This window comes from Amblyomma americanum, chromosome 4 (assembly GCF_052857255.1).
Source record: "Amblyomma americanum isolate KBUSLIRL-KWMA chromosome 4, ASM5285725v1, whole genome shotgun sequence".
In the NCBI taxonomy this organism is placed as follows: domain Eukaryota; kingdom Metazoa; phylum Arthropoda; class Arachnida; order Ixodida; family Ixodidae; genus Amblyomma; species Amblyomma americanum.
The window spans coordinates 200,636,861-200,655,782 of NC_135500.1; the positions used below are offsets into that span (position 1 = coordinate 200,636,861).

The 18,922-nt window shown below is 45.5% G+C and overlaps 1 protein-coding gene across 1 annotated transcript; it reads left to right on the forward strand.

Moving 5' to 3' along the window:
* The first annotated feature begins 7,511 nt into the window (after positions 1–7,511).
* On the forward strand, positions 7,512–17,226 carry Cpsf73 (cleavage and polyadenylation specificity factor 73). The gene is made up of 2 exons (XM_077662948.1): positions 7,512–9,139; positions 16,690–17,226. The coding sequence occupies exons 1-2, from the start codon at positions 7,520–7,522 to the stop codon at positions 17,161–17,163; spliced, it is 2,094 nt and encodes a 697-aa protein (XP_077519074.1). The 5' UTR covers positions 7,512–7,519; the 3' UTR covers positions 17,164–17,226.
* The last annotated feature ends 1,696 nt before the right edge of the window (positions 17,227–18,922 follow it).

Consider the following 18,922-nt stretch of genomic DNA (forward strand, 5'->3'; position numbering starts at 1 on the left):
AGCGCGGCAGAGAGCACTAGCACGTTCTTCGCCCAATAGCATTGTTACTGGGCTCACAGTGACGTACATTTATCTAGTATGACCATGCAATATTTGTGATGACATTTAATGCTAGACATTATATGAATCATCAACCATTTTCGCCGTTCTTTCGGGCAATTAAAATTTGCTTACTGATGGGGTGTGACCGATGTGCGGTAGCCTTCAAGTTTAACAGCAAAAAATATAAATGCCTAACATGTGCTATCCCCAAGAGAGAGAGAGAAATAACATTTATTAGCACCCGTCAAAAGGATGATGGGTATCCGAGGCGCCGCTCGGTCCCAGCCATGTCCTCCCCCTCAGCCGTCGACCGGGATCTCTTGGATCTCAGCAGCGGCAAGGGCGAGACGGATGACTTCACGTTGTTTAGTTTCGTCCTCGTTGTGAAGCAGTGCCTCCCAGGACTCATCTGTTCGGTCAAGTTGTCCAAAGCTCGGACATGTCCATACCATATGGATCATGTCCGCTATGCCGTCGCAACGTTTGCACCTGGGGCTGAAAATCTCAGGGTGCCACTTGCTATAAAGCTGAGGGTTAGGGAATACTCCGGTTTGGAGCTTGCGCCACGCAACCTCTTCGTTTTTGGTTAGCTGATTACTTGCTTTTGGAAGTACCGCTCGGCCTAATTTGTAATGGTTTAGGATTTCCTGATACGTGTTAAGGTCGTCTTCGAACTGTAGGAGCTCCTCATCGCGCGAGGGGGAAGGGGTTGTGCACAAGACGCCACTGGGATCCCGGAAAGTAGCTAATCCTCGGGCCAGTGCGTGCGCTTTCTCGTTTCCCCTCAACCCTTGGTGCGCGGGTGTCCAGATGAGCGCTACCAGTTCTGCCGGTGGTGGACTGCCGGCCAACACTCGTGCTGCTGTAGCTGAAATGCAGCCCGCGTCAAAGTTTCTAATTGCTGATTTTGAGTCACTCACGATAATTTTAACCTGTTGTTGAGTTAGAGCCAGCGCAATGGCCAACTCTTCCGCCTCCGTTACTGTCGAGTGTCTGGTGCTGCAGCACGCTACCGGGCCTCCGTTTTCCCTAGTGGCTACCGAAATGTGCCCCGAACTGTTTGTGCATTGTGCGGCATCCGTATACAAGACATCCTGTCTGCCCTGAAAGCGGGCTTGCAACGCTACTGCTCTTTCCTTCCTCCGGCTCTCATGGTAGATGGGATGCATGTTTTTGGGGAGTGGGGGTATCTTTAATTTGTCCCTAACCTGTCTAGGAACCAGGTCCGTACGTCTCGAGCACGCTCGAGGCTCGTGCCCCAGCTTCTCCAGAATGCTGCGACCAGTACGACTGCGTAAAAGTCTCTGATACTGCGAGGTCCTTGCAGCCTCAATGAGCTCTTCGAGGGTATTCGAAACCCCTAGACTCAAAATCTTTTTTGTTGGCGCACAGGGTGGTAAACCTAGTGCTGTTTTTATCCCTTTACGGATTAAAACATCCAGTTTGTCCTTTTCCGCCTGGTAAAGCCGCAAATAAGGTGCCACGTAGACTATCCTGCTGATTATAAAAGATTGCACTAGCCTAAGGAGGTTAGCTTCTTTCATACCCGCATGTTTGTTAGCGATTCGTTTTAGGAGTCGGCAAGTTTGACTGGTGCTAGCCTCTAGTCTCTGAATCGTTTCCGAGTTCCTGCCGTTCGCCTGAATTCGTAATCCTAGAACCCTAATGCTTTCCACCGCTGGAATTACATTACCGTTGACCCTGAGTGTGATTCCCGCGTTATACGGTCCGTCCTGCTTTATGCGCCGACGCTGTGGCGACCGCATGGGCGCGAGAAATAGCGCTTCCGATTTCTCGGCCGAGCACCTGAGACCGATTGGTTCTAAGTATTTTTCTGTTACATCTATAGCTCTTTGAAGCGTCAGTTCAATTTGGCTATCACTGCCCCTGCACATCCACAGAGTCAGGTCATCTGCGTACAACGTATGGTTCAGCCCCGGAATGAAACGCGAACAATAGAACAGAGATTCCAACAGAAAAGCACAAATATATTAGCTCCTGGAGAGGAAATACAAGAGAGGTCTATTAACACTTATAAAGGCTTTCTCATTTTTTCTCAGGTAAGGCTCTCTAATTTTGCTGTTCGCGTTTCAGTTGACTTTTCGCGTTTTATTAGTTGCTGACAGTAACTTTCAAAACCGATTAACGTGGGGAGAAAAAATATACAAACAACTTGATCATGCATATATAGGCCACAAAATGTCCCGTTCAAATTGCCTTGTGTTTGGCAGCAGTCTCCAAGCCGACTTGTGTATCAGTACTTATCGGGTCCCAAACATAACTGACATAACTGGCATAACTGGCGGCTGCTTGCAGCGGGTGGGACGGTAGCGGCCTTTTGCTTTGACCCGCGCCTAACACCATCGTCGCTGTGTTTGAGACGCCGCTTGGCAAATAACCTGAAGTGCCGGAGACCGACATAGGATGTCGATCCAGCATCACATACTGGATATCGATAATTATTGCCTTCATTGTAACCGATGATGATAGCGTGCTCACTTTTCTTCGTGAGAGGCAGGCAAGTAAATAGGAACGCACTGAAACTGCGAAACAAACAACCGTCACCAGGAATGTGTGTCGTACGCGCGCACATAAACACCGCTGACTAGCAAACGACGCGCGCTGGCATCCACACTAAGGAGGGTTCGCCACTCTGCCGCAAGGTGGCGACTGTGCCCGTTCTTGCGGCCAATGGATGACGTACGTCACATCGGGGAGGAGCGGAGGCGCTACAGATATTGCCCAGACTACTCGACCGCTAATGTCGACCTGTCGGTCGTCAGGGGCTAACATATGAAGCTTGAAAGCAGGCATAACAACGAGAACGTCGCAAACTCCAGACGGAGGAGGCAGGAGCCGCTACAGCAGCCGCTAATCAACTAACCACTTCTAAACAACGCAACTCGTTGCCACTTGTGACAAAGCGGCGAACGAGTTTGAACGGGAGATGTCAGGCATCCGACTGAATACTATAGTTAAATCACATAAATATACTATAGCTAAACCAGAAGTGACATCTGTCGCTGAAATTCAACTATAGGATGAACCAAAGCTTAGCTTAGCCAGTCTTTTTTTAGCTCCGAGCCTTCCTATGCGGGGGGAGAATAGGACATGCGGGTGAAACGACGGCGTGAAACCAGGGAAACCAAAGACAACTAGCACTGTGAAAAAAAAAAGTGCCGTCATGACGAAGAAGCACATTTCTTTACTTCGTACCGTGTGCCTCCTTCACCCAGATCCAGCTGAACACTCTCGCCACCGCTCTACACGGTCTCTGTAAGGCTCCTCTCCGCCTCCCTATAACCCCCTCCACCGACAAACTTTACGCCACTGGTCTCTTCCACCCTCTCCGCACTCTCCTTTCCTTTCACCGCAATCGGCAAGTGGTTCGCCTTTCAAGCACAGCTCACGGGCGCTGGCTTCTAAACCAGGCTACTATTTCCCCCATCCATACGGCCCCACTCCCTATTCCCTCCTCTCCGGAGGTATCTAACCTCCGTATACTTCCTCTTCCCTCCAGTGTGTCACCAGTCCTGCATGCTGACCGTCGATATGCTGCTGCCTCTCATCATACTCCTCCCTTCAATACTCATGGAGTGGAGTACACGGATGCCTCTTACGTGGCCCCTCGCGGCTTTGGTAGCCAAATCCTATTTCATCCTCTTCTTTCTACCCCTGTCACTCATACTAGCGGCCCGTAACTACGCCCCCTTGACATTCTCTCGCTCGAGGTCCTCTCCATCATTCACGCCACTCAACATTTTCATTCTCTCCCACCTGTGCCTAGCTATACCAGCTACATCTGTCCTAGAAGTACTTTGGTTTGGGCTAGTTGGTGCATAGCTTTTTGATGATGTCAGGACGGCGCGAAAATAACAAGGACAAAAGAGGCACACGAACACAACAGGACAGGCGCCAACTTGCAACTGCGCGAAAATAACAAGGACAAAAGAGGCACACGAACACAACAGGACAAGCGCCAACTTGCAACTGAGTTGCAAGTTGGCGCCTGTCCTGTTGTGTTCGTGTGCCTCTTTTGTCCTTGTTATTTTCGCACCGTCCTGACATCATCAAAAAACACATCTGTCCACGGAACTCGAGGCCGCACTTGCGTCGCTGCAGCCTTTCCCGGTCTTCCTACGATGGATCCCTGTACACTCGGGGACTGACGGCAATGGGCTGGATAACCATCTCGCCCTTGAAGCTCTTATCCGGGCACCGTTGATCCCCTTTCCAAGGTCCTCGGAGGGCGGATCTAGACTGTCCCCTCGTGCCAGTGTCAAAGAATATTACGACGCTCTCCGCCTCGACCGTAAACTCTATAGAGTTTACGGTCGCCATCCTAGTCTTTCTGTGCGGGAGGCTCACATCCTTCGTCAGATACAACTCAACACACTTGTCACACCTGCACGGCTTTATATGTACAAACTCCGTCGCGATCCTTCATGTCCCAACTGCCCTGACGCTTATGCCAACACTGTTTATTCTCCTCCCCGGTTGCTCTGCGATCGGGTTTCCTTCCCACTCTCACCCATACTGTCGGGACCTGGCTGTACCGGCTTGGAGCTGAAGGTGAAGAAGAACAGCGCCTGCTCGTGCAGCAGTCCATCGACGTCTTAGGCGCCTAAGTTAGGTGCAATAAGTCGATTTGCAGGCGACTATCGCAAGTGGACACTTGATAATCGCGTTTATCGAGAACGTTTGCCACTTTTTAAGCGAGGCTTGTGTACACTCCTTCTAACTTTCTTCCATATCTCCCCTCCCTTTCTCATTATGTCTAATGGCAAACATCTCGAATAAGAAAAAAAGAGTCTAGCACTACGGCTACCCTACTATGTAAATGAGAACGCATAAGGCAACCAGGCGTGCACTTGGTTGAATGGGTTGAACGGCGATGGTGCACATGCAATGGCTGCCAGCTGAGGCTACTGATGCGATGCTGTTATATTGAAGCAGTCAGAAGTTTGAAAGCAAGTCAAGCATTGGGAATAATTTATATCATTTTCTTTTTGTCGTTTACGGAAGGAGAGTAATCAGCCGCCACGGTGGCTCAGTGGTTAAGGTGCTCGGCTGCTGGCTCGGAAGACGAGGGTTTGCTTCAGGCCGCGGCGGTCGCATTTCGATGGAAGCGAAATGCTAGAAGTCCGTGTACTGTTCGATGTCAGTGCTCGTTAACGAACTCCGTGTGGTCGGAATTATCCGGAACCCTCCAATACGGTGTCCCTCATAAGGAAGTAATTAGTATCGGTGGTATGGTATGGTATGGTATGGCACGACATGACATGACATGGCATGACATGGTATTCTGAGAGAAAATTCTTATATCAGGACTAATAGTACAATTTCTTATTAAGAGTAGGCAGTTAGTCTAACAAGAAATGCATCGAATAGAATATATTAGGCTATTGGATTTCCTGACGCTGGGAAGTAGGATTTTCAGGGTCATAACTGTGAGAGAGGTCTCCATCCTTTGGGAACACCGCGACATCATAAAGATATCGAGAACATAAAATGGGGGCACAGTGAACTAGTAACTGCTGCACTTACCGTACATAAATTGGCAGGCTTCACTGGGCTTTTATAGGCCATTTGATCAGTGCGGCTATGCGTACGCGGGGTGAGTTGTGGATCACCAAAGTTATGGAAATAAATATTACTAATAGATATTCATTACGTGTAAAGCCCCTAACTTTCTGCGGTAGAAAAATTTAAAATCTGCGAAGTGAAAGCGAAAAATCCGCGGGAGACATCGAATAATGCTTCAGAATGCACCGCGCATTATTATCGGAACAAAGTTATGAATATAGTGTGAAGTATTTTTTTTCCCAAGTTTCCAAGGTGACTAAAGCGACCTTCACCACCAGATTTGAATGTCGTTGGGAGGCGCCAGCTTTTTAAAGGCCAGTGCACGCAACTATAGTTACGTGCACTGGAAGGGTTGCTTTGCCTGCGTGCTGCTCAAAAACGCATTTATTTTGGCATGATGTAGCCAAATTTTGCGGAGCCAAACCGCCAAAGAAAATCGCGTTTTCTAACTTCTAAAAGCTGATAGGGCTATTACTAACGACCGGCTACAGATGTCTAATTGCAGTTAGGCACTATAACTGTAATAGTTAAAATGAGTTAACCGGCTTACTGCTTAAAACGATTCACCAGTTTTATGGTGTACGCCAACACTGGTAATACTATGCTGAAAAATCCACATTTTTACCTCAAAAGACAATTTTTTAGATTTACTTAAATTCTTCCCTGAAACACCTGGTATGATTTTTCTTGTGTGTGATTTATGTTTGTCTGTTGGCCTTGATTTACATTAAAGCATGTAATTCTCATAGTTTCAATTTCCCTGTAAAAATGTTGTTGACATCAGGCAGAGTGTCTTCCTGCAGTTCTCGCAGATCGCTTTCTTTTCACATATTAATAATAACTAAGTTCAGTTCTAGAAATATTCTTCACATGATGTATTTGGCGGAACTTGTGATACATCTTCTCAATAATTGATGAATGCAATGACTGCTGAATGGGTCCAATTGCTTTTTTTTTCCCATTTGGGTATAATATTGGTTCTACTTCAAATATCGAGTGCTTTTTTTGTTGGCTGGGGTAGCTAGCTCTTAACATGCGTTCTTCTTGTCTGGTGATTTCACTGATAATTTGCAAACTGTCTGCCGAAAACGTTAGAGATTCGATGGCAACATGCAAAAAAAAAACTAGATGTAATCACATTGTAGTGAGGCAAATGCATATTTTTTGAAGTACGCCCATCTTCATAGTAAGGTACAGCAGAAAGTTAGGTCAGCAAATGGCACGGGAGAGGCCTTAATCCTGCAGTGGGCGTAGTTAGACTGATGATGATGATGATTTTCATATGCATGGTTACATTTCCCTAATCCAGTACACTATAGTTACATTCAGAGTTTAAAGTCAGGGGGTCGTAGGTGGTGTCACACCCACCAGTATTGAAGTGCTCTAGGCCACCCGCGCTATGATTAGGGACTGCATGAATCCGAAGCAGGCAACCATTTATTTCTTCTCTATCGTTTCGAAAATTGCGTAATTTTAGTAAAAACCATCAACATGTTTTTTTTAATCCGAGACGGAGAAAAATAAAATCTAGAAGAAAAAAGGAAACTCGTTTCTTTCACATCACGAGTGCGTACAGATCGAGCAGGCCACTCATTTCCAATGCTGCACAACAACAACGAGCACACTGGCAGAGCTTGCAGACCGCTAGTTTCTGTGGTCTGTGTCATATACTGAGCTAACAACCACCTTTAAAAACGATTTCTCCCCTTTGATGAAACCAGACTTTAAGCACTGGTTACATTACAGACCTTGTCGTCAGTGGAACCGCAGCGAAGCGACATGAAAACCGAAACCGAAACTGGAAAAACAAGTAGTTCCTTCATTACCCGTTTCCTTGTGTGTGGGGCGGCGAGCGCTTGATGTCACGCGGTTCCATACATTTTGTTTAAAGATGGCAGCTGCTATGGAAGCGCCGGGCGATAGCCCGAAGAGAAAGACAGATTCTCAAGTCCCTGCTGAGGAAAATGACTTACTGTTGATACGACCGCTTGGTGCCGGCCAAGAAGTAGGGAGATCGTGCATTATGCTTGAGTTTAAGGGCAAACGTATAATGCTGGACTGCGGTATACATCCCGGCATGTCAGGCCTAGATGCCTTGCCTTACGTCGATCTCATCGAAGCCGATGAAATTGATCTGTTGCTTGTGAGCCATTTTCACTTGGATCACTGCGGTGCCCTGCCTTGGTTTCTACAGAAGACCACGTTCAAAGGTCGGTGTTTTATGACACATGCCACTAAGGCCATTTACCGCTGGTTGTTGGCAGATTACATCAAAGTCAGTAACATCGGCACAGAGCATATGCTCTACACAGAAGCTGATCTTGAATCGAGCATGGAAAAGATAGAAACCATAAACTTTCACGAAGAGAAGGAGGTGAACGGGATTCGGTTTTGGTGCTACAATGCTGGCCACGTTCTGGGCGCCGCGATGTTCATGATCGAGATAGCCGGAGTCAAAGTGCTGTACACGGGCGACTTCTCGCGGCAGGAAGATCGGCACTTGATGGCTGCCGAAATCCCCAACATACACCCCGACGTGCTCATCATCGAGTCCACGTACGGCACTCACATTCACGAGAAGCGCGAAGAGCGAGAGGCCCGCTTCACGGGACTCGTGCACGACATCGTCAACCGCGGCGGCCGCTGCCTCATTCCCGTTTTCGCCCTGGGCCGAGCGCAGGAGCTGCTTCTCATTTTAGACGAGTACTGGTCCAACCACCCAGAGCTTCACGACATCCCGATCTACTACGCATCGTCGCTGGCCAAGAAGTGCATGGCTGTCTACCAGACGTACGTGAATGCCATGAACGAGCGGATCCGTCGCCAAATAACCATTAACAATCCGTTTGTTTTCAAGCACATTTCGAACCTGAAAAGCATCGAGCACTTCGAGGACATCGGTCCGTGTGTTGTCATGGCTAGTCCGGGCATGATGCAAAGTGGCTTGTCGCGGGAGCTCTTCGAGAGCTGGTGTACGGACCCCAAAAACGGCGTGATAATTGCGGGTTACTGCGTTGAAGGAACGCTAGCCAAGACTATACTCTCAGAACCCGAGGAGATTACCACGATGGTTGGCCAGAAGCTGCCACTCAAGATGAGCGTTGACTACATCTCTTTCTCGGCACACACGGACTACCAGCAAACGAGTGAGTTTATTCGGACACTGAAGCCGCCGCACATTGTCCTGGTGCACGGTGAGCAGAATGAGATGGGGCGCCTCAAGGCAGCCATTGTGCGTGAGTATGAAGATGACCTGGAGGCACGCATTGAAGTTCATAATCCACGCAACACGCAGGCAGTTGAGTTGCACTTCCGTGGCGAGAAGACGGCCAAAGTCATGGGCTCTCTTGCAGTGCAGCCACCCGTGCTGGGACATCAATTGTCAGGTGTGCTGGTGAAGCGGAACTTCAGTTACCACTTGCTTTCTCCAGGGGACCTGGGAAAGTACACTGACATGGTCATGAGCACCGTGGGGCAGCGAATGAGCATCAGCTACACAGGGTCTTTCCAGGTACATTCTCTTTGTCTATGTGTGCTTGGTTCCAAGCCAGACTTACAAAATACTCAGGCCAACCTGTCAGCTCTGGCTGATCAAATTGTGTCTGCTTATCAGTGTTTTATTTTTTATGCAGGTAAATGGGCCCTGTGATATTCTGAATGGCAGTGAAAGCCAAACTTTCAGTAACTTTCTACTGGAAATACTCATACATTGCCTACCATCTGTAATTTGCATGCTGAGGTGTCATGGGGCGACTGCGTCGTTCCAAGGAAGCTTTCTTTTTATGCAGTGACGTCACCTTTGTGCACCGAATATTAATCATAGCAACTTCTCAACTGCACAAAATTTATTATTGACTGCGCTTGGAGCTTTATGTGCCAGGTTTAATGTGTGAGATGCTTTATGTGTGTGCTCCAGAGGGGACTTGCTGTCAGAAAACAATATGAACTGCTCTTGGAACCATTGTGAAGCTATGTAAAAAACTGGTTTTTAACTATTTCTGTCATGCATGAGGGTGAAAAGGGAGATTGGGTAGAGGAAAGTCCTCTGAGGAGAAGAGAGGTGCGATCTTAGTACAGTGCTGAAAGTACATAAACTCGTTAGTCTGCCAGCATGACTTCAGCCAACGTCTCCAGTAAGTTGAGACGAAGCAAGCTCTAGGGTGCACAAACTACATGGCTATTGCCTTTTCACTGTTGACGGCAATGGGAGCTTTTCAAAAGCTCCCAGCCACTCTGCATGAGTGGAAGGTATAGTGTTGTGTTGGGGGGGCCTCTGCTGCATACTAAAGCCATTCTATTGGCACTGGCACTTATTTAAGTAGCGCCATTCTTTGAAGATCGCTGTTTGGGGCCTTCTTTCTGCATCTGCATATGGCTTTTCTGATTCTGATTTCTGGCTTCCGTCGGCAACACGATCCATTTTCTATTCGCTGGTATCAATGCCTCTTCAGGCCTCTGTCACTTCTCTGCAGCATACTTCAATGGTCTAGCAAATCTTGTGTCATTACACTGCTACGCTGTTTTTCGGCTTCTAGCAGTCAAGCCATCTTACTTTGAGCTTGATGGAGGAAACTAACCAGCGCTGCTGTTGACAAACCCCAAGAACACAGAATGGCAGCGCTTTCGCTCGATACCGGAAGCCAGTAGGCCATGCAAGGAGGAAGTGTCATGGGGGATGGGAGATTCGTGCTACTTATCCAGTTGACTGAAAACGCTGTAAAGGGGCCTTGCCTTACTGCATACTTGCAACTCCACATGTCAACAGAAAGGAGGAGACTGTCTCATTATCTGAAGCATAGCATAGCAGATACCTACCGGTGCAGCAACTGTTTCTCATGCAAAATGGGCCAAAAAATAGTGAAAACTTTGTATATTAAATATAAGGTTTGCAACGCTTTCCTAGAGAACAAGCTTACCTGTCGAAGGCTATATGAAAAACTAAACCCCCTGCTGTTGCACGGTGTGGATGGCACTAGGCTATTTATTATGAGCAAGCGGATTTCGTTCTGACCATGGCTACTGCATTTAATAATGGTTGAATTCAAAAGGGACTGGGTGCTCAGATTTTCACATGCATCAAATAACACTGAGTAGCCGAGATGCTCCTGGGTCCTTCCATTATGACATGCCTCATAGCTAGACCATGGACTTGGAGTTAACCTATTAACACCTATAAATATCCTCCAGTAAAAAAAAAGTACAGAATCGATTAAAACTGAAAAACACGGTTTTCTGTGTGTGTTCCTGCTGGCTGGGAACCACCCTATCCTTGTTGTGAAACTTTGTGCCTTGCTTGAGAAGTGAAGTCTGGTACCTGCAGCGAAGTATGGACGCATAGACAACACCCTAATGAATATGGTAGACGAGGTCCGTAGGATGGAGCTTGTGGCCTCTCGTGCAGCATATTACAAGGTGCTTAAATATATGTGGTCTAGACCATCCAGTGGAACATACTGGATGAATTGCAATTAATAGAGTGTTCTTTCCGGTTCTCTGTCCAGAAAGTTAGGAGGTGTATCTAAACAGAGCTGCTGATGGAATTCACGCAATGTGAACAGATCTACAGGCTTGTAGTGTGGGAAGAATGAAGTCTGAAGAAACTCGAGTCAGAGTTTCAATACCGCCAGTACACGGTCAGTGTTGTTGTCGATGCTCCGTTGTTTTGGAGGAGGAGGAGGGAAAACTTTTATTGAGAGCTTAAAAGTTGTTTGGTCTCAATCTGTGAGCCCACTGGCCTAAAGCGCTACTCGTCTGTTCTGCCAGGTTCTTCTGGACATTGTGGTCCTCGCTGCATAGGGTGGCCTTACAGCGCTCATATAGTGTGTCAAATGCTTCTTGTGAGTTCAGGTTTTCTGGCATGGCCATTTTATGTGAAGCGTTGTACCTGGCATAAGGAGCAGGCTGGATCATGTATGTTGGGGTACCAGTTGTTCAAAGTGACTGGATTGGGCGGAGTGTTAGTTCGTATTCTCCTAATTATGTGTTTCTCCGTTGCTGAGATGCTTGCTAGGTATGGGAAAAACTCTTCTATTCACGCTAAAGTGCACTGGGATGTCCGCATAGCTTAGTAGCGGGTTTGACGTGTTGCCAAGAGAGTATAGTGGCTGAGTACTCGGGGCTTGGAAAAGTGCGGCACGAACCTCAGAGTCAGCCGCCTCATTTTTGGGCGTGTTTGTGTGCACAGGGGTCCAGATGACCAATACACTGCTCGATTCTGCTTCTTTTAGCGTGTTCCAGCAGGGTTTACTTACTTGTCCGCTGATGAAATTTCGCACCGTTGTTTGAGAGTCAGACATCACTATTGCATTCCGGTTGCAATGGATGGCTACCTCTTCTGCCTCCGTCGCATTCTGCACTCTGATCTTTTCGCTCGTAACGGGAGAGTCTTCGGTCGTTGTCATCGATAATGCAGCTAACCTTTTAATGGGGCCTGCGGCATCTGCGTATATTTGCATCTTGCACTATCCCAGCGCTTAGATAGAAATTTCGCTTTTGCTTCTCTCCTGCCTTTGTTCAAATCTTTGGAAGCTACATGTATGCAACTGGCCCATCTTGTTCCGGGCTTCTTTTAAAACCTTAGGGTTTTCTGTCTCACGTGCTAATGTTGAACAAGCATTTTCGAAATTGCGTGCTGTCATCACAAAGGAGCATGCTTGGCATGGCTGGTTAGTGTCCGAGTTTGCATGTATCTACTAAGACCAACTGTGAATAGTGTTTGCGCTTATGAGGTCACTAAAAGTGTAGTGCGTTGATAATTTTTTCACCAATAATTTCTGAATTTAGGGTTTTCACTATGCAACTAGCCGGAAAACAGCGTTTTCTTTTTTTAAAGAATTGAGTGCCGAAAACATATGCCGATTTTTCTCAACAATAAGCACCAGAAAGTCTAGGGCCTACTCACAGTCCACTTGGGCACTGTCAGAATCCATTAACGGTGCACTAAATGTACCTTCTTTGTTGAAAGTTTAGAGCTTAAGGAGCTTGCTTCTGAGCCACATCATGTGGTTTGTAATGCATTCTTAGTCATCAGAATCTCCAGAGAGTAAAAAGATTTTTGGTTCTGCCTCCACCACCGGATGGGACTTCCACGAATGCTACAGGAGCCCCACTACATGGCTTAAAAGCAACCCCCCTAGGCTCTAAACTTTTGACAAAGACTGTACATAACACTGCAGGCATTGGGCATGCAGACTCTCAGAGTGCAGTGGCATGACTTTCCTTATTTTAGTCCAGTGTCTTAACAAGGTACTGGCACATAAAGAAAAAGAGGCCCTATGCATTCCAGACTCCAGCCTCTGAACATCCTGAGGATCACCACAATATATTAAAGGGACTAATGACCTACTTTGAAGAGCCCTAATCATTTTAGCACAGTGCAAAGCATAGTTTCAAAATGGGCTGCTCCTGTAGCACTTGTGCTAGTAAGCCCTTAAATTCTGTTTGTTTGCCTTGAAACACTTGTTGAATGTTATAAAAAAATTTGAGCAGATATTTTAAGGAATTTTTATATTGATAGGCAGAATCAATTTTATGTATCCCGATGATAAAAAGAGTGAGTGCAGTAGTAATTGCGTGCTGGCAAATCGAGAAACCAAAAGTAAATGCAGCAGGAAAGGAACATTTCATAGAACTGTGTAGCTGTCATTTTGCATATTCCTTCAGGACAGTAATGTTTCTCTTATGCAAATATGTGCGTGACAGTGTGTTGCCTTGCTTTGAAAGTGCCACTGTTTCATTATTCTGCTTGTTGAAACGAAGGGGGTGCTGCTTTTCAGTGTGAATTTTCATTGCATCAGATGATGAACTGCAAAGTGTGTAAAGTGTGATAGAACATAGTTTACATGTACTGACATGCAGTACTGTAGTACTGATAGGACCAGTTTCACTGCAGGATATCACTTCAACTAGTTATGCCAAATTTTAAGGCGAAAGCCTTTAATGGCTCATGCATTCGTCCATTACACCCTAGTTCATGTGACCATGTCTGTCCGTTACATTCTAGATCACGTGACCGTGTCCGTTCGTTACATTACTAGCGGCGACCGTCTGTCTGTTACATCGCCACCTAGGTCACGTGACCTTGCCACGTGATCACCACCAGACCTGTAAACTTGGGACCTTGGCACATGCCGCAAGTCTTAACTCGAGAATTGAAAAGGTTAGGAGAAAAACCGCTGAAGAAGGGTTGCTTCAGATAGAGGAGGACCGCACCCAACCTGCAACCCGGCGAGGGAGCCAGTGTCCAGTTAGTTAGGGTGGAATGCCAACCTGGACTGCATCGCATGTGGCACTGCACAGAATTCCAACCCACCTGCTACCTCCCACGCGCATGCCGAGCTATCTTAATCACTACGACACAGCTCTGGTGCGGGTACAGGGTTTAGTTAAGATTTATATACAGTAATGATATTGAATGATAATGAATTCTAGCACGGCAAATTCAAGTTCAAATCAGTGCAATGAGTCACAAACGGCTTTCGCCTTCCCGCAGTTAGATATCTAAGTGTCTCCAACGAATTTTTTTGTGTTGAACTGAAACTTGATTTTGTTTTTTGACCAATAATAGTCGCCTGACTCTATTGATGCCAGGCAAGATCTCTGCATTCCCACCATGATCTCACAAAACGATTTGGTCTGCTATTGGTCTCTTTAACAGTGAGTGTAGCACTATGGGAGGGGTGTGTGGCTGACTCAAAAGTGATGCTACTCTGGATGCAAAGAAAATGAGGAAACAGTTTTACTTGAGGTACAGTGTGACACCTGTGACCCTCTATGGCATCCAGCAGGGAGTGCTGAAGCACCAGTCAGCACTGCAGATGTATGATTATATTACCAGCTTATATTACCACCAGCTGTGTACCACGGTGCCATGCAGCATCAGATCATACTTATTGATCTTTGCATTAAAAGCCAAAATTTTTCATAATGAGTGATTATTTGTTCTGCACTGGAGCAGATATCACATACCATGGTTAGCGGCTCCCAGCAATGTCACAAATGGAAAAAAATTCTTGTTGGTATTGTTTCAAGCTCAGTCAGGTTCAGTTGCGCATGAAATTTCAAAATGCATAAAAATCTAGAAAAAATTTCTTTACATTTCCAATGCCATTCCACTAGTAGTGCAAGTTACCATGAACTCTTGCCACAGGGTGTTAGACTGCTGCGAGAGACCTGATGGAAAAAGCTCCTTCGTCCTGGAAGTTCAGTAATTTGAGCCATCTCTGATTCTTCCTAGCACTTATAAGTCTCATTTAATATTGTTGTGATCATTGTTGATGATCATTTAGCTATTTTGTTTTGCACAGATACTTGCAAATGCATAATCTGCTACACTTGTTTGATTATATTCTTAGAACGGCGCTTCAGGATTCTTGTGTAGCTTTTAAAGACATGACCAGGGGCTTGCCCATTGGTTGATTTATTTTCTCTTTATTACTGCATAACATGGCACAGTTTGTTGGCATTTAGTAACATTGCTTTAAGCATTGTTCATTCTTCTTTCTGTCATAAATTCTCAACATAGACACTATTGTGTTTAAAAATTCACAGAACAGTACCTATAATTAGTAGTGCATGTGCTGCTTTGACAGCACCTGCACCTGTTTTCCAGTATGCAATGTATGGTTTGGTTTATGGGGGGTTTAACATCCCAAAGCCACTCAGGCTATGAGGGATGCCATAGTGAAGGGCTCCGGAAATTTTGACAATTTGGGGCTCTTTAACATGTGCTGACATCACACAATATATGGGCCTCTAGAATTTCGCCTTCATTGAAATTTCACCGCAGCCGGGATTGAACCCGTGTCTTTCAGGTCGGCCCACGGGCGCCATAGCCACTGAGCCACCGCGGCGGCTCGGTAAGCTATGTATGTCATTGTCAAAGGGAACATTGGTCACTGCCTGGCATGCTTGCTATGACTGCTTAAAAACTGACTTAGCATGTAGATGTTTTTGTGTGCACAAAGTTTGCAAAAAAGCAGTGTGCAAATAACAGGAACTACCAGTTCTGTATTCATGTGCAGAAAAATTAGGGGCACACTTAAGCTCCTCCATGAAAGTATGACGTGGTAGTGGCCTGTGGTCCTTTTCAATTACACACATGCCCATTAGCACACAGTTGTAAGATACCACTTTCCTTGAAAGACCACAAGACATATATCTAAACTCCTGCTTGTTCCCAAGCTGTGCAAGCATGCCTTGCGTGGCCTAGTCTGTAGCATGTCTGGCTTGCAGCCGAATCCCGTCTAAAATTCTTAAAATTTTTTAAAAGCGAGGTTAATTACTTTAAATTGAAATGATTTGAAACGTGCGGCAACATTTAATTTGCCTTTAAATTGCATTACATGCCATGTTTTAGTCACTTCCATTCCATGCGTAACGTCACGTTTCATGTGAGTGTTGTGGGTTATTTGAAACTCCCACACGATCATGTGGCAATGAGTTCATGACCTGATCGACCAGTCGGGATTTTCGCATCCCAACGCCACTAATGCCAGCTTTTCTGTGACACGAGCTCCTGAACGCTGTCACGTTAAAATGAATTTAGTTTTTTCATAAATTATTACTACTCGAAACTTCATGCCGGGGTTCCAAAGCGTGGCTGGGTCAGTCGACATAGCAGAAGAGCATAATGTGAACTGCAAAGGAACGTTTGGCTTGTAATTAACTTTGTAAGTGTGAATGTTTTGAGTTACTTAATGCCATTTCTAGTCTCAAGTGTGCGGTGAAGTAATCGCTCGTTGACCAATTTGCTTTCTTCTTATCTTTTTAAGTGGAATTACACATTCATTTTCACTTGTTTGTGTTGTCAAGAAAATTCCTGTTTATACTTATCGTGGTTAGAACTAGTTCGGAGTATGTCTCTTGTACAACTGTTTCTGCCATTAAAGTTAAATGCACTTTCTCTCATATGCAAGTTGGTGGTGATGCCATCAGAATTTGAAATTGAAATGGTATATTTGCCACTTTAAAAAAAATTGCAGATTGAGGGACTGCAGAAAAAAAAAGCTGTTCTTCAATTAAGCTGAGTTTTGATTGTATTTTTTTTTTTCACTTTTCCAGATGCTTCATTTCTTTCTGAATCAACTGTCTGGCGATGTTGAAATTGTGGAGGGCCCAAAAAAGGCGTTGCGCGTGTTTGGAAAAGTGACGATTGTGCAAGAGTCAGTAAGCATGGTGGTTTTGGAGTGGAACTCCAGTCCTGTCAACGACCTCTTTGCTGATGCTGTCATCACAGTTGTTCTGCGTGCACAGTGCTCAAATGTTCCAAGCAAGGCCCTTCCTTCATCCCTCGTAAAGGTGGACCGCATGCATTTCACGGAATGCCTCATGGAGACATTGGCAGAAATGTTTGGTGAAGACTCGGTTGGTAAAGTGGTTAAGGGAGAGCGGATGATGGTCACTGTTAATGACAAAAGTGCGCACATTAACCTGAGGAGCCTTGAAGTTCAGTGTGACGGAGATGATGTGTTGCAGCAGATTGTTTCAACTGCTGTCACAAAATTGTACAACTCTATGGCACCACTGAAAGTGTGATCTTCATCTCATCTGATTTAAAGTTGTTAACCCAGCATTAAACATGTTTCTGTACCTGTTTCACTGTGCTTAATCTCGTTTTATTTGTGCTCACTTTGCTGATGCTTGCAAGTTTCGTTCTTAGCCACATGCATGCACTGCAGATTCATTTGTAATTTTCCAAGTGGCTAAAGAATAATTTGCAACATTTGCTGCAAGTAGCAACTGTGTGTTTTGACTTTTGAATGTGTTAAGTTTTTCGGGTATGCTAGCAACATGCAGAAGATGTACTGGCAGCAAGAAATGAAACATGAACAAGACACTTGAGCCATGCTGCATGTTTATGTGTGCATTCCAGTTCAGATCAGAAGAAATTTACATCCAGGTATTAGTACTTGGCAACTTCTCGAACAGTTTTTGTGAAAGCCATACAGAAAACTGAGACGATTTTTTTTTCAGTAACAGACATGTAAACAGTTTCTTAGTGTTAATCGTCACTTTCCAATCTGCACACCACCGCACTACCTGATTTAAATAATGGTTTAGTTTTACTTGATCCTCATGGTTTCTTATGAAACGATGATAGCAGTCATCTGCAAAGAGGTGAATGACGACATCGACATGCTTTGTTATATCATCTATAGCAGTTATATAACAATAGCAGTGGAGCCAGGACAGAACCCTGTAGAAAATCGCACAGCACAGGAGCAGTGTTGTAAGATGATCACTCTGTTCCATATATTGGTAGCAGTTTGACTGAAAATCACCGATGCAATGAGAGGGTCATCACCAAGTATGCACGAGAAACCTGATCAAAAGCTTTTAAGAAACCCATAAAAATTGTCTTATCTATATTTGGTTATTCATAGTTTAAGCTAAGTCATGAAAAGTTTCTGCAAGCTGGGTGACAGTTCATACACAATTTCGGGAGCTGCGTTTATTTGCATGTGGGCCGGTAGTTAGATGGGGAAGATGAGCCATCTGGTTTCAGTGTTGGAATTATTTTTGTAGTCTAAGGGTGCATCACATTGTGGATGAACATGCAGAAGCCCATCGCACTGCCCAGAAAGTTTGCCTCACAGCTACCCATACAGGCAGAGAAGTGCTGAAGAGAGCAAGTATGCTGAGGGTATACACCACAAACAATAAAGTCCAAGTCCCCATGGAAACCAAAAAATTTAGAAAGCGCCCCTACGTGGAGGCATGCATCCAGAATGTTAGAGAAATGCACAAAGCTAGGGCAACGTTCCTTCAAAAACGATACGAAGGGTAAGCCAACATTCTTTATTAGATATTGCATCATTAGGCAATGTTTTTGGTACTGGTAAATAGCTCACTAAATGGTATTAGATACAAAAGGCCCCGACAAAGTAGAAGCAATTGCCGTCATGTTTGCGATCGCTAAACAGCCCAATCGATTATTTTCATCGATTCACGCACTGCGTGTAGAAACTTCATTGGCGGTCAACTTTGCGAAAGAGTGAACTGAGTTCTATGGTTTAACAATTGGAAAGTAAAGAGTGACAATCATTTGGACTCCATTGTCTGTTTGTGAGACAATGGCTCCCATGCGTTCTTCCAAGGGTGTGCACTCTTGGAGGAATCCGATCGGTAAGCCCACCGCGTGCCGTTAAGTCTCCACCAACTAGAATGGAGGTAACGAGGTTGGTAGAGCAGTGGAAAACGAATCCATCCAAGGTCAGGAGATGCGAAGCCAGGACGACTGTAGAAAGAAATTAGAATAAGGGGGTGCATGCAAGTTTAACGAGAAGGGCAATGA

Excerpts from the sequence above, each read along its gene's own strand:
- Cpsf73 (XM_077662948.1), top strand. The coding sequence starts at position 7,520 with ATGGCAGCTGCTATGGAAGCGCCGGGCGATAGCCCGAAGAGAAAGACA. Across the intron at positions 9,140-16,689 it reads GCTACACAGGGTCTTTCCAG|ATGCTTCATTTCTTTCTGAA; the intron begins GTACATTCTCTT and ends TCACTTTTCCAG.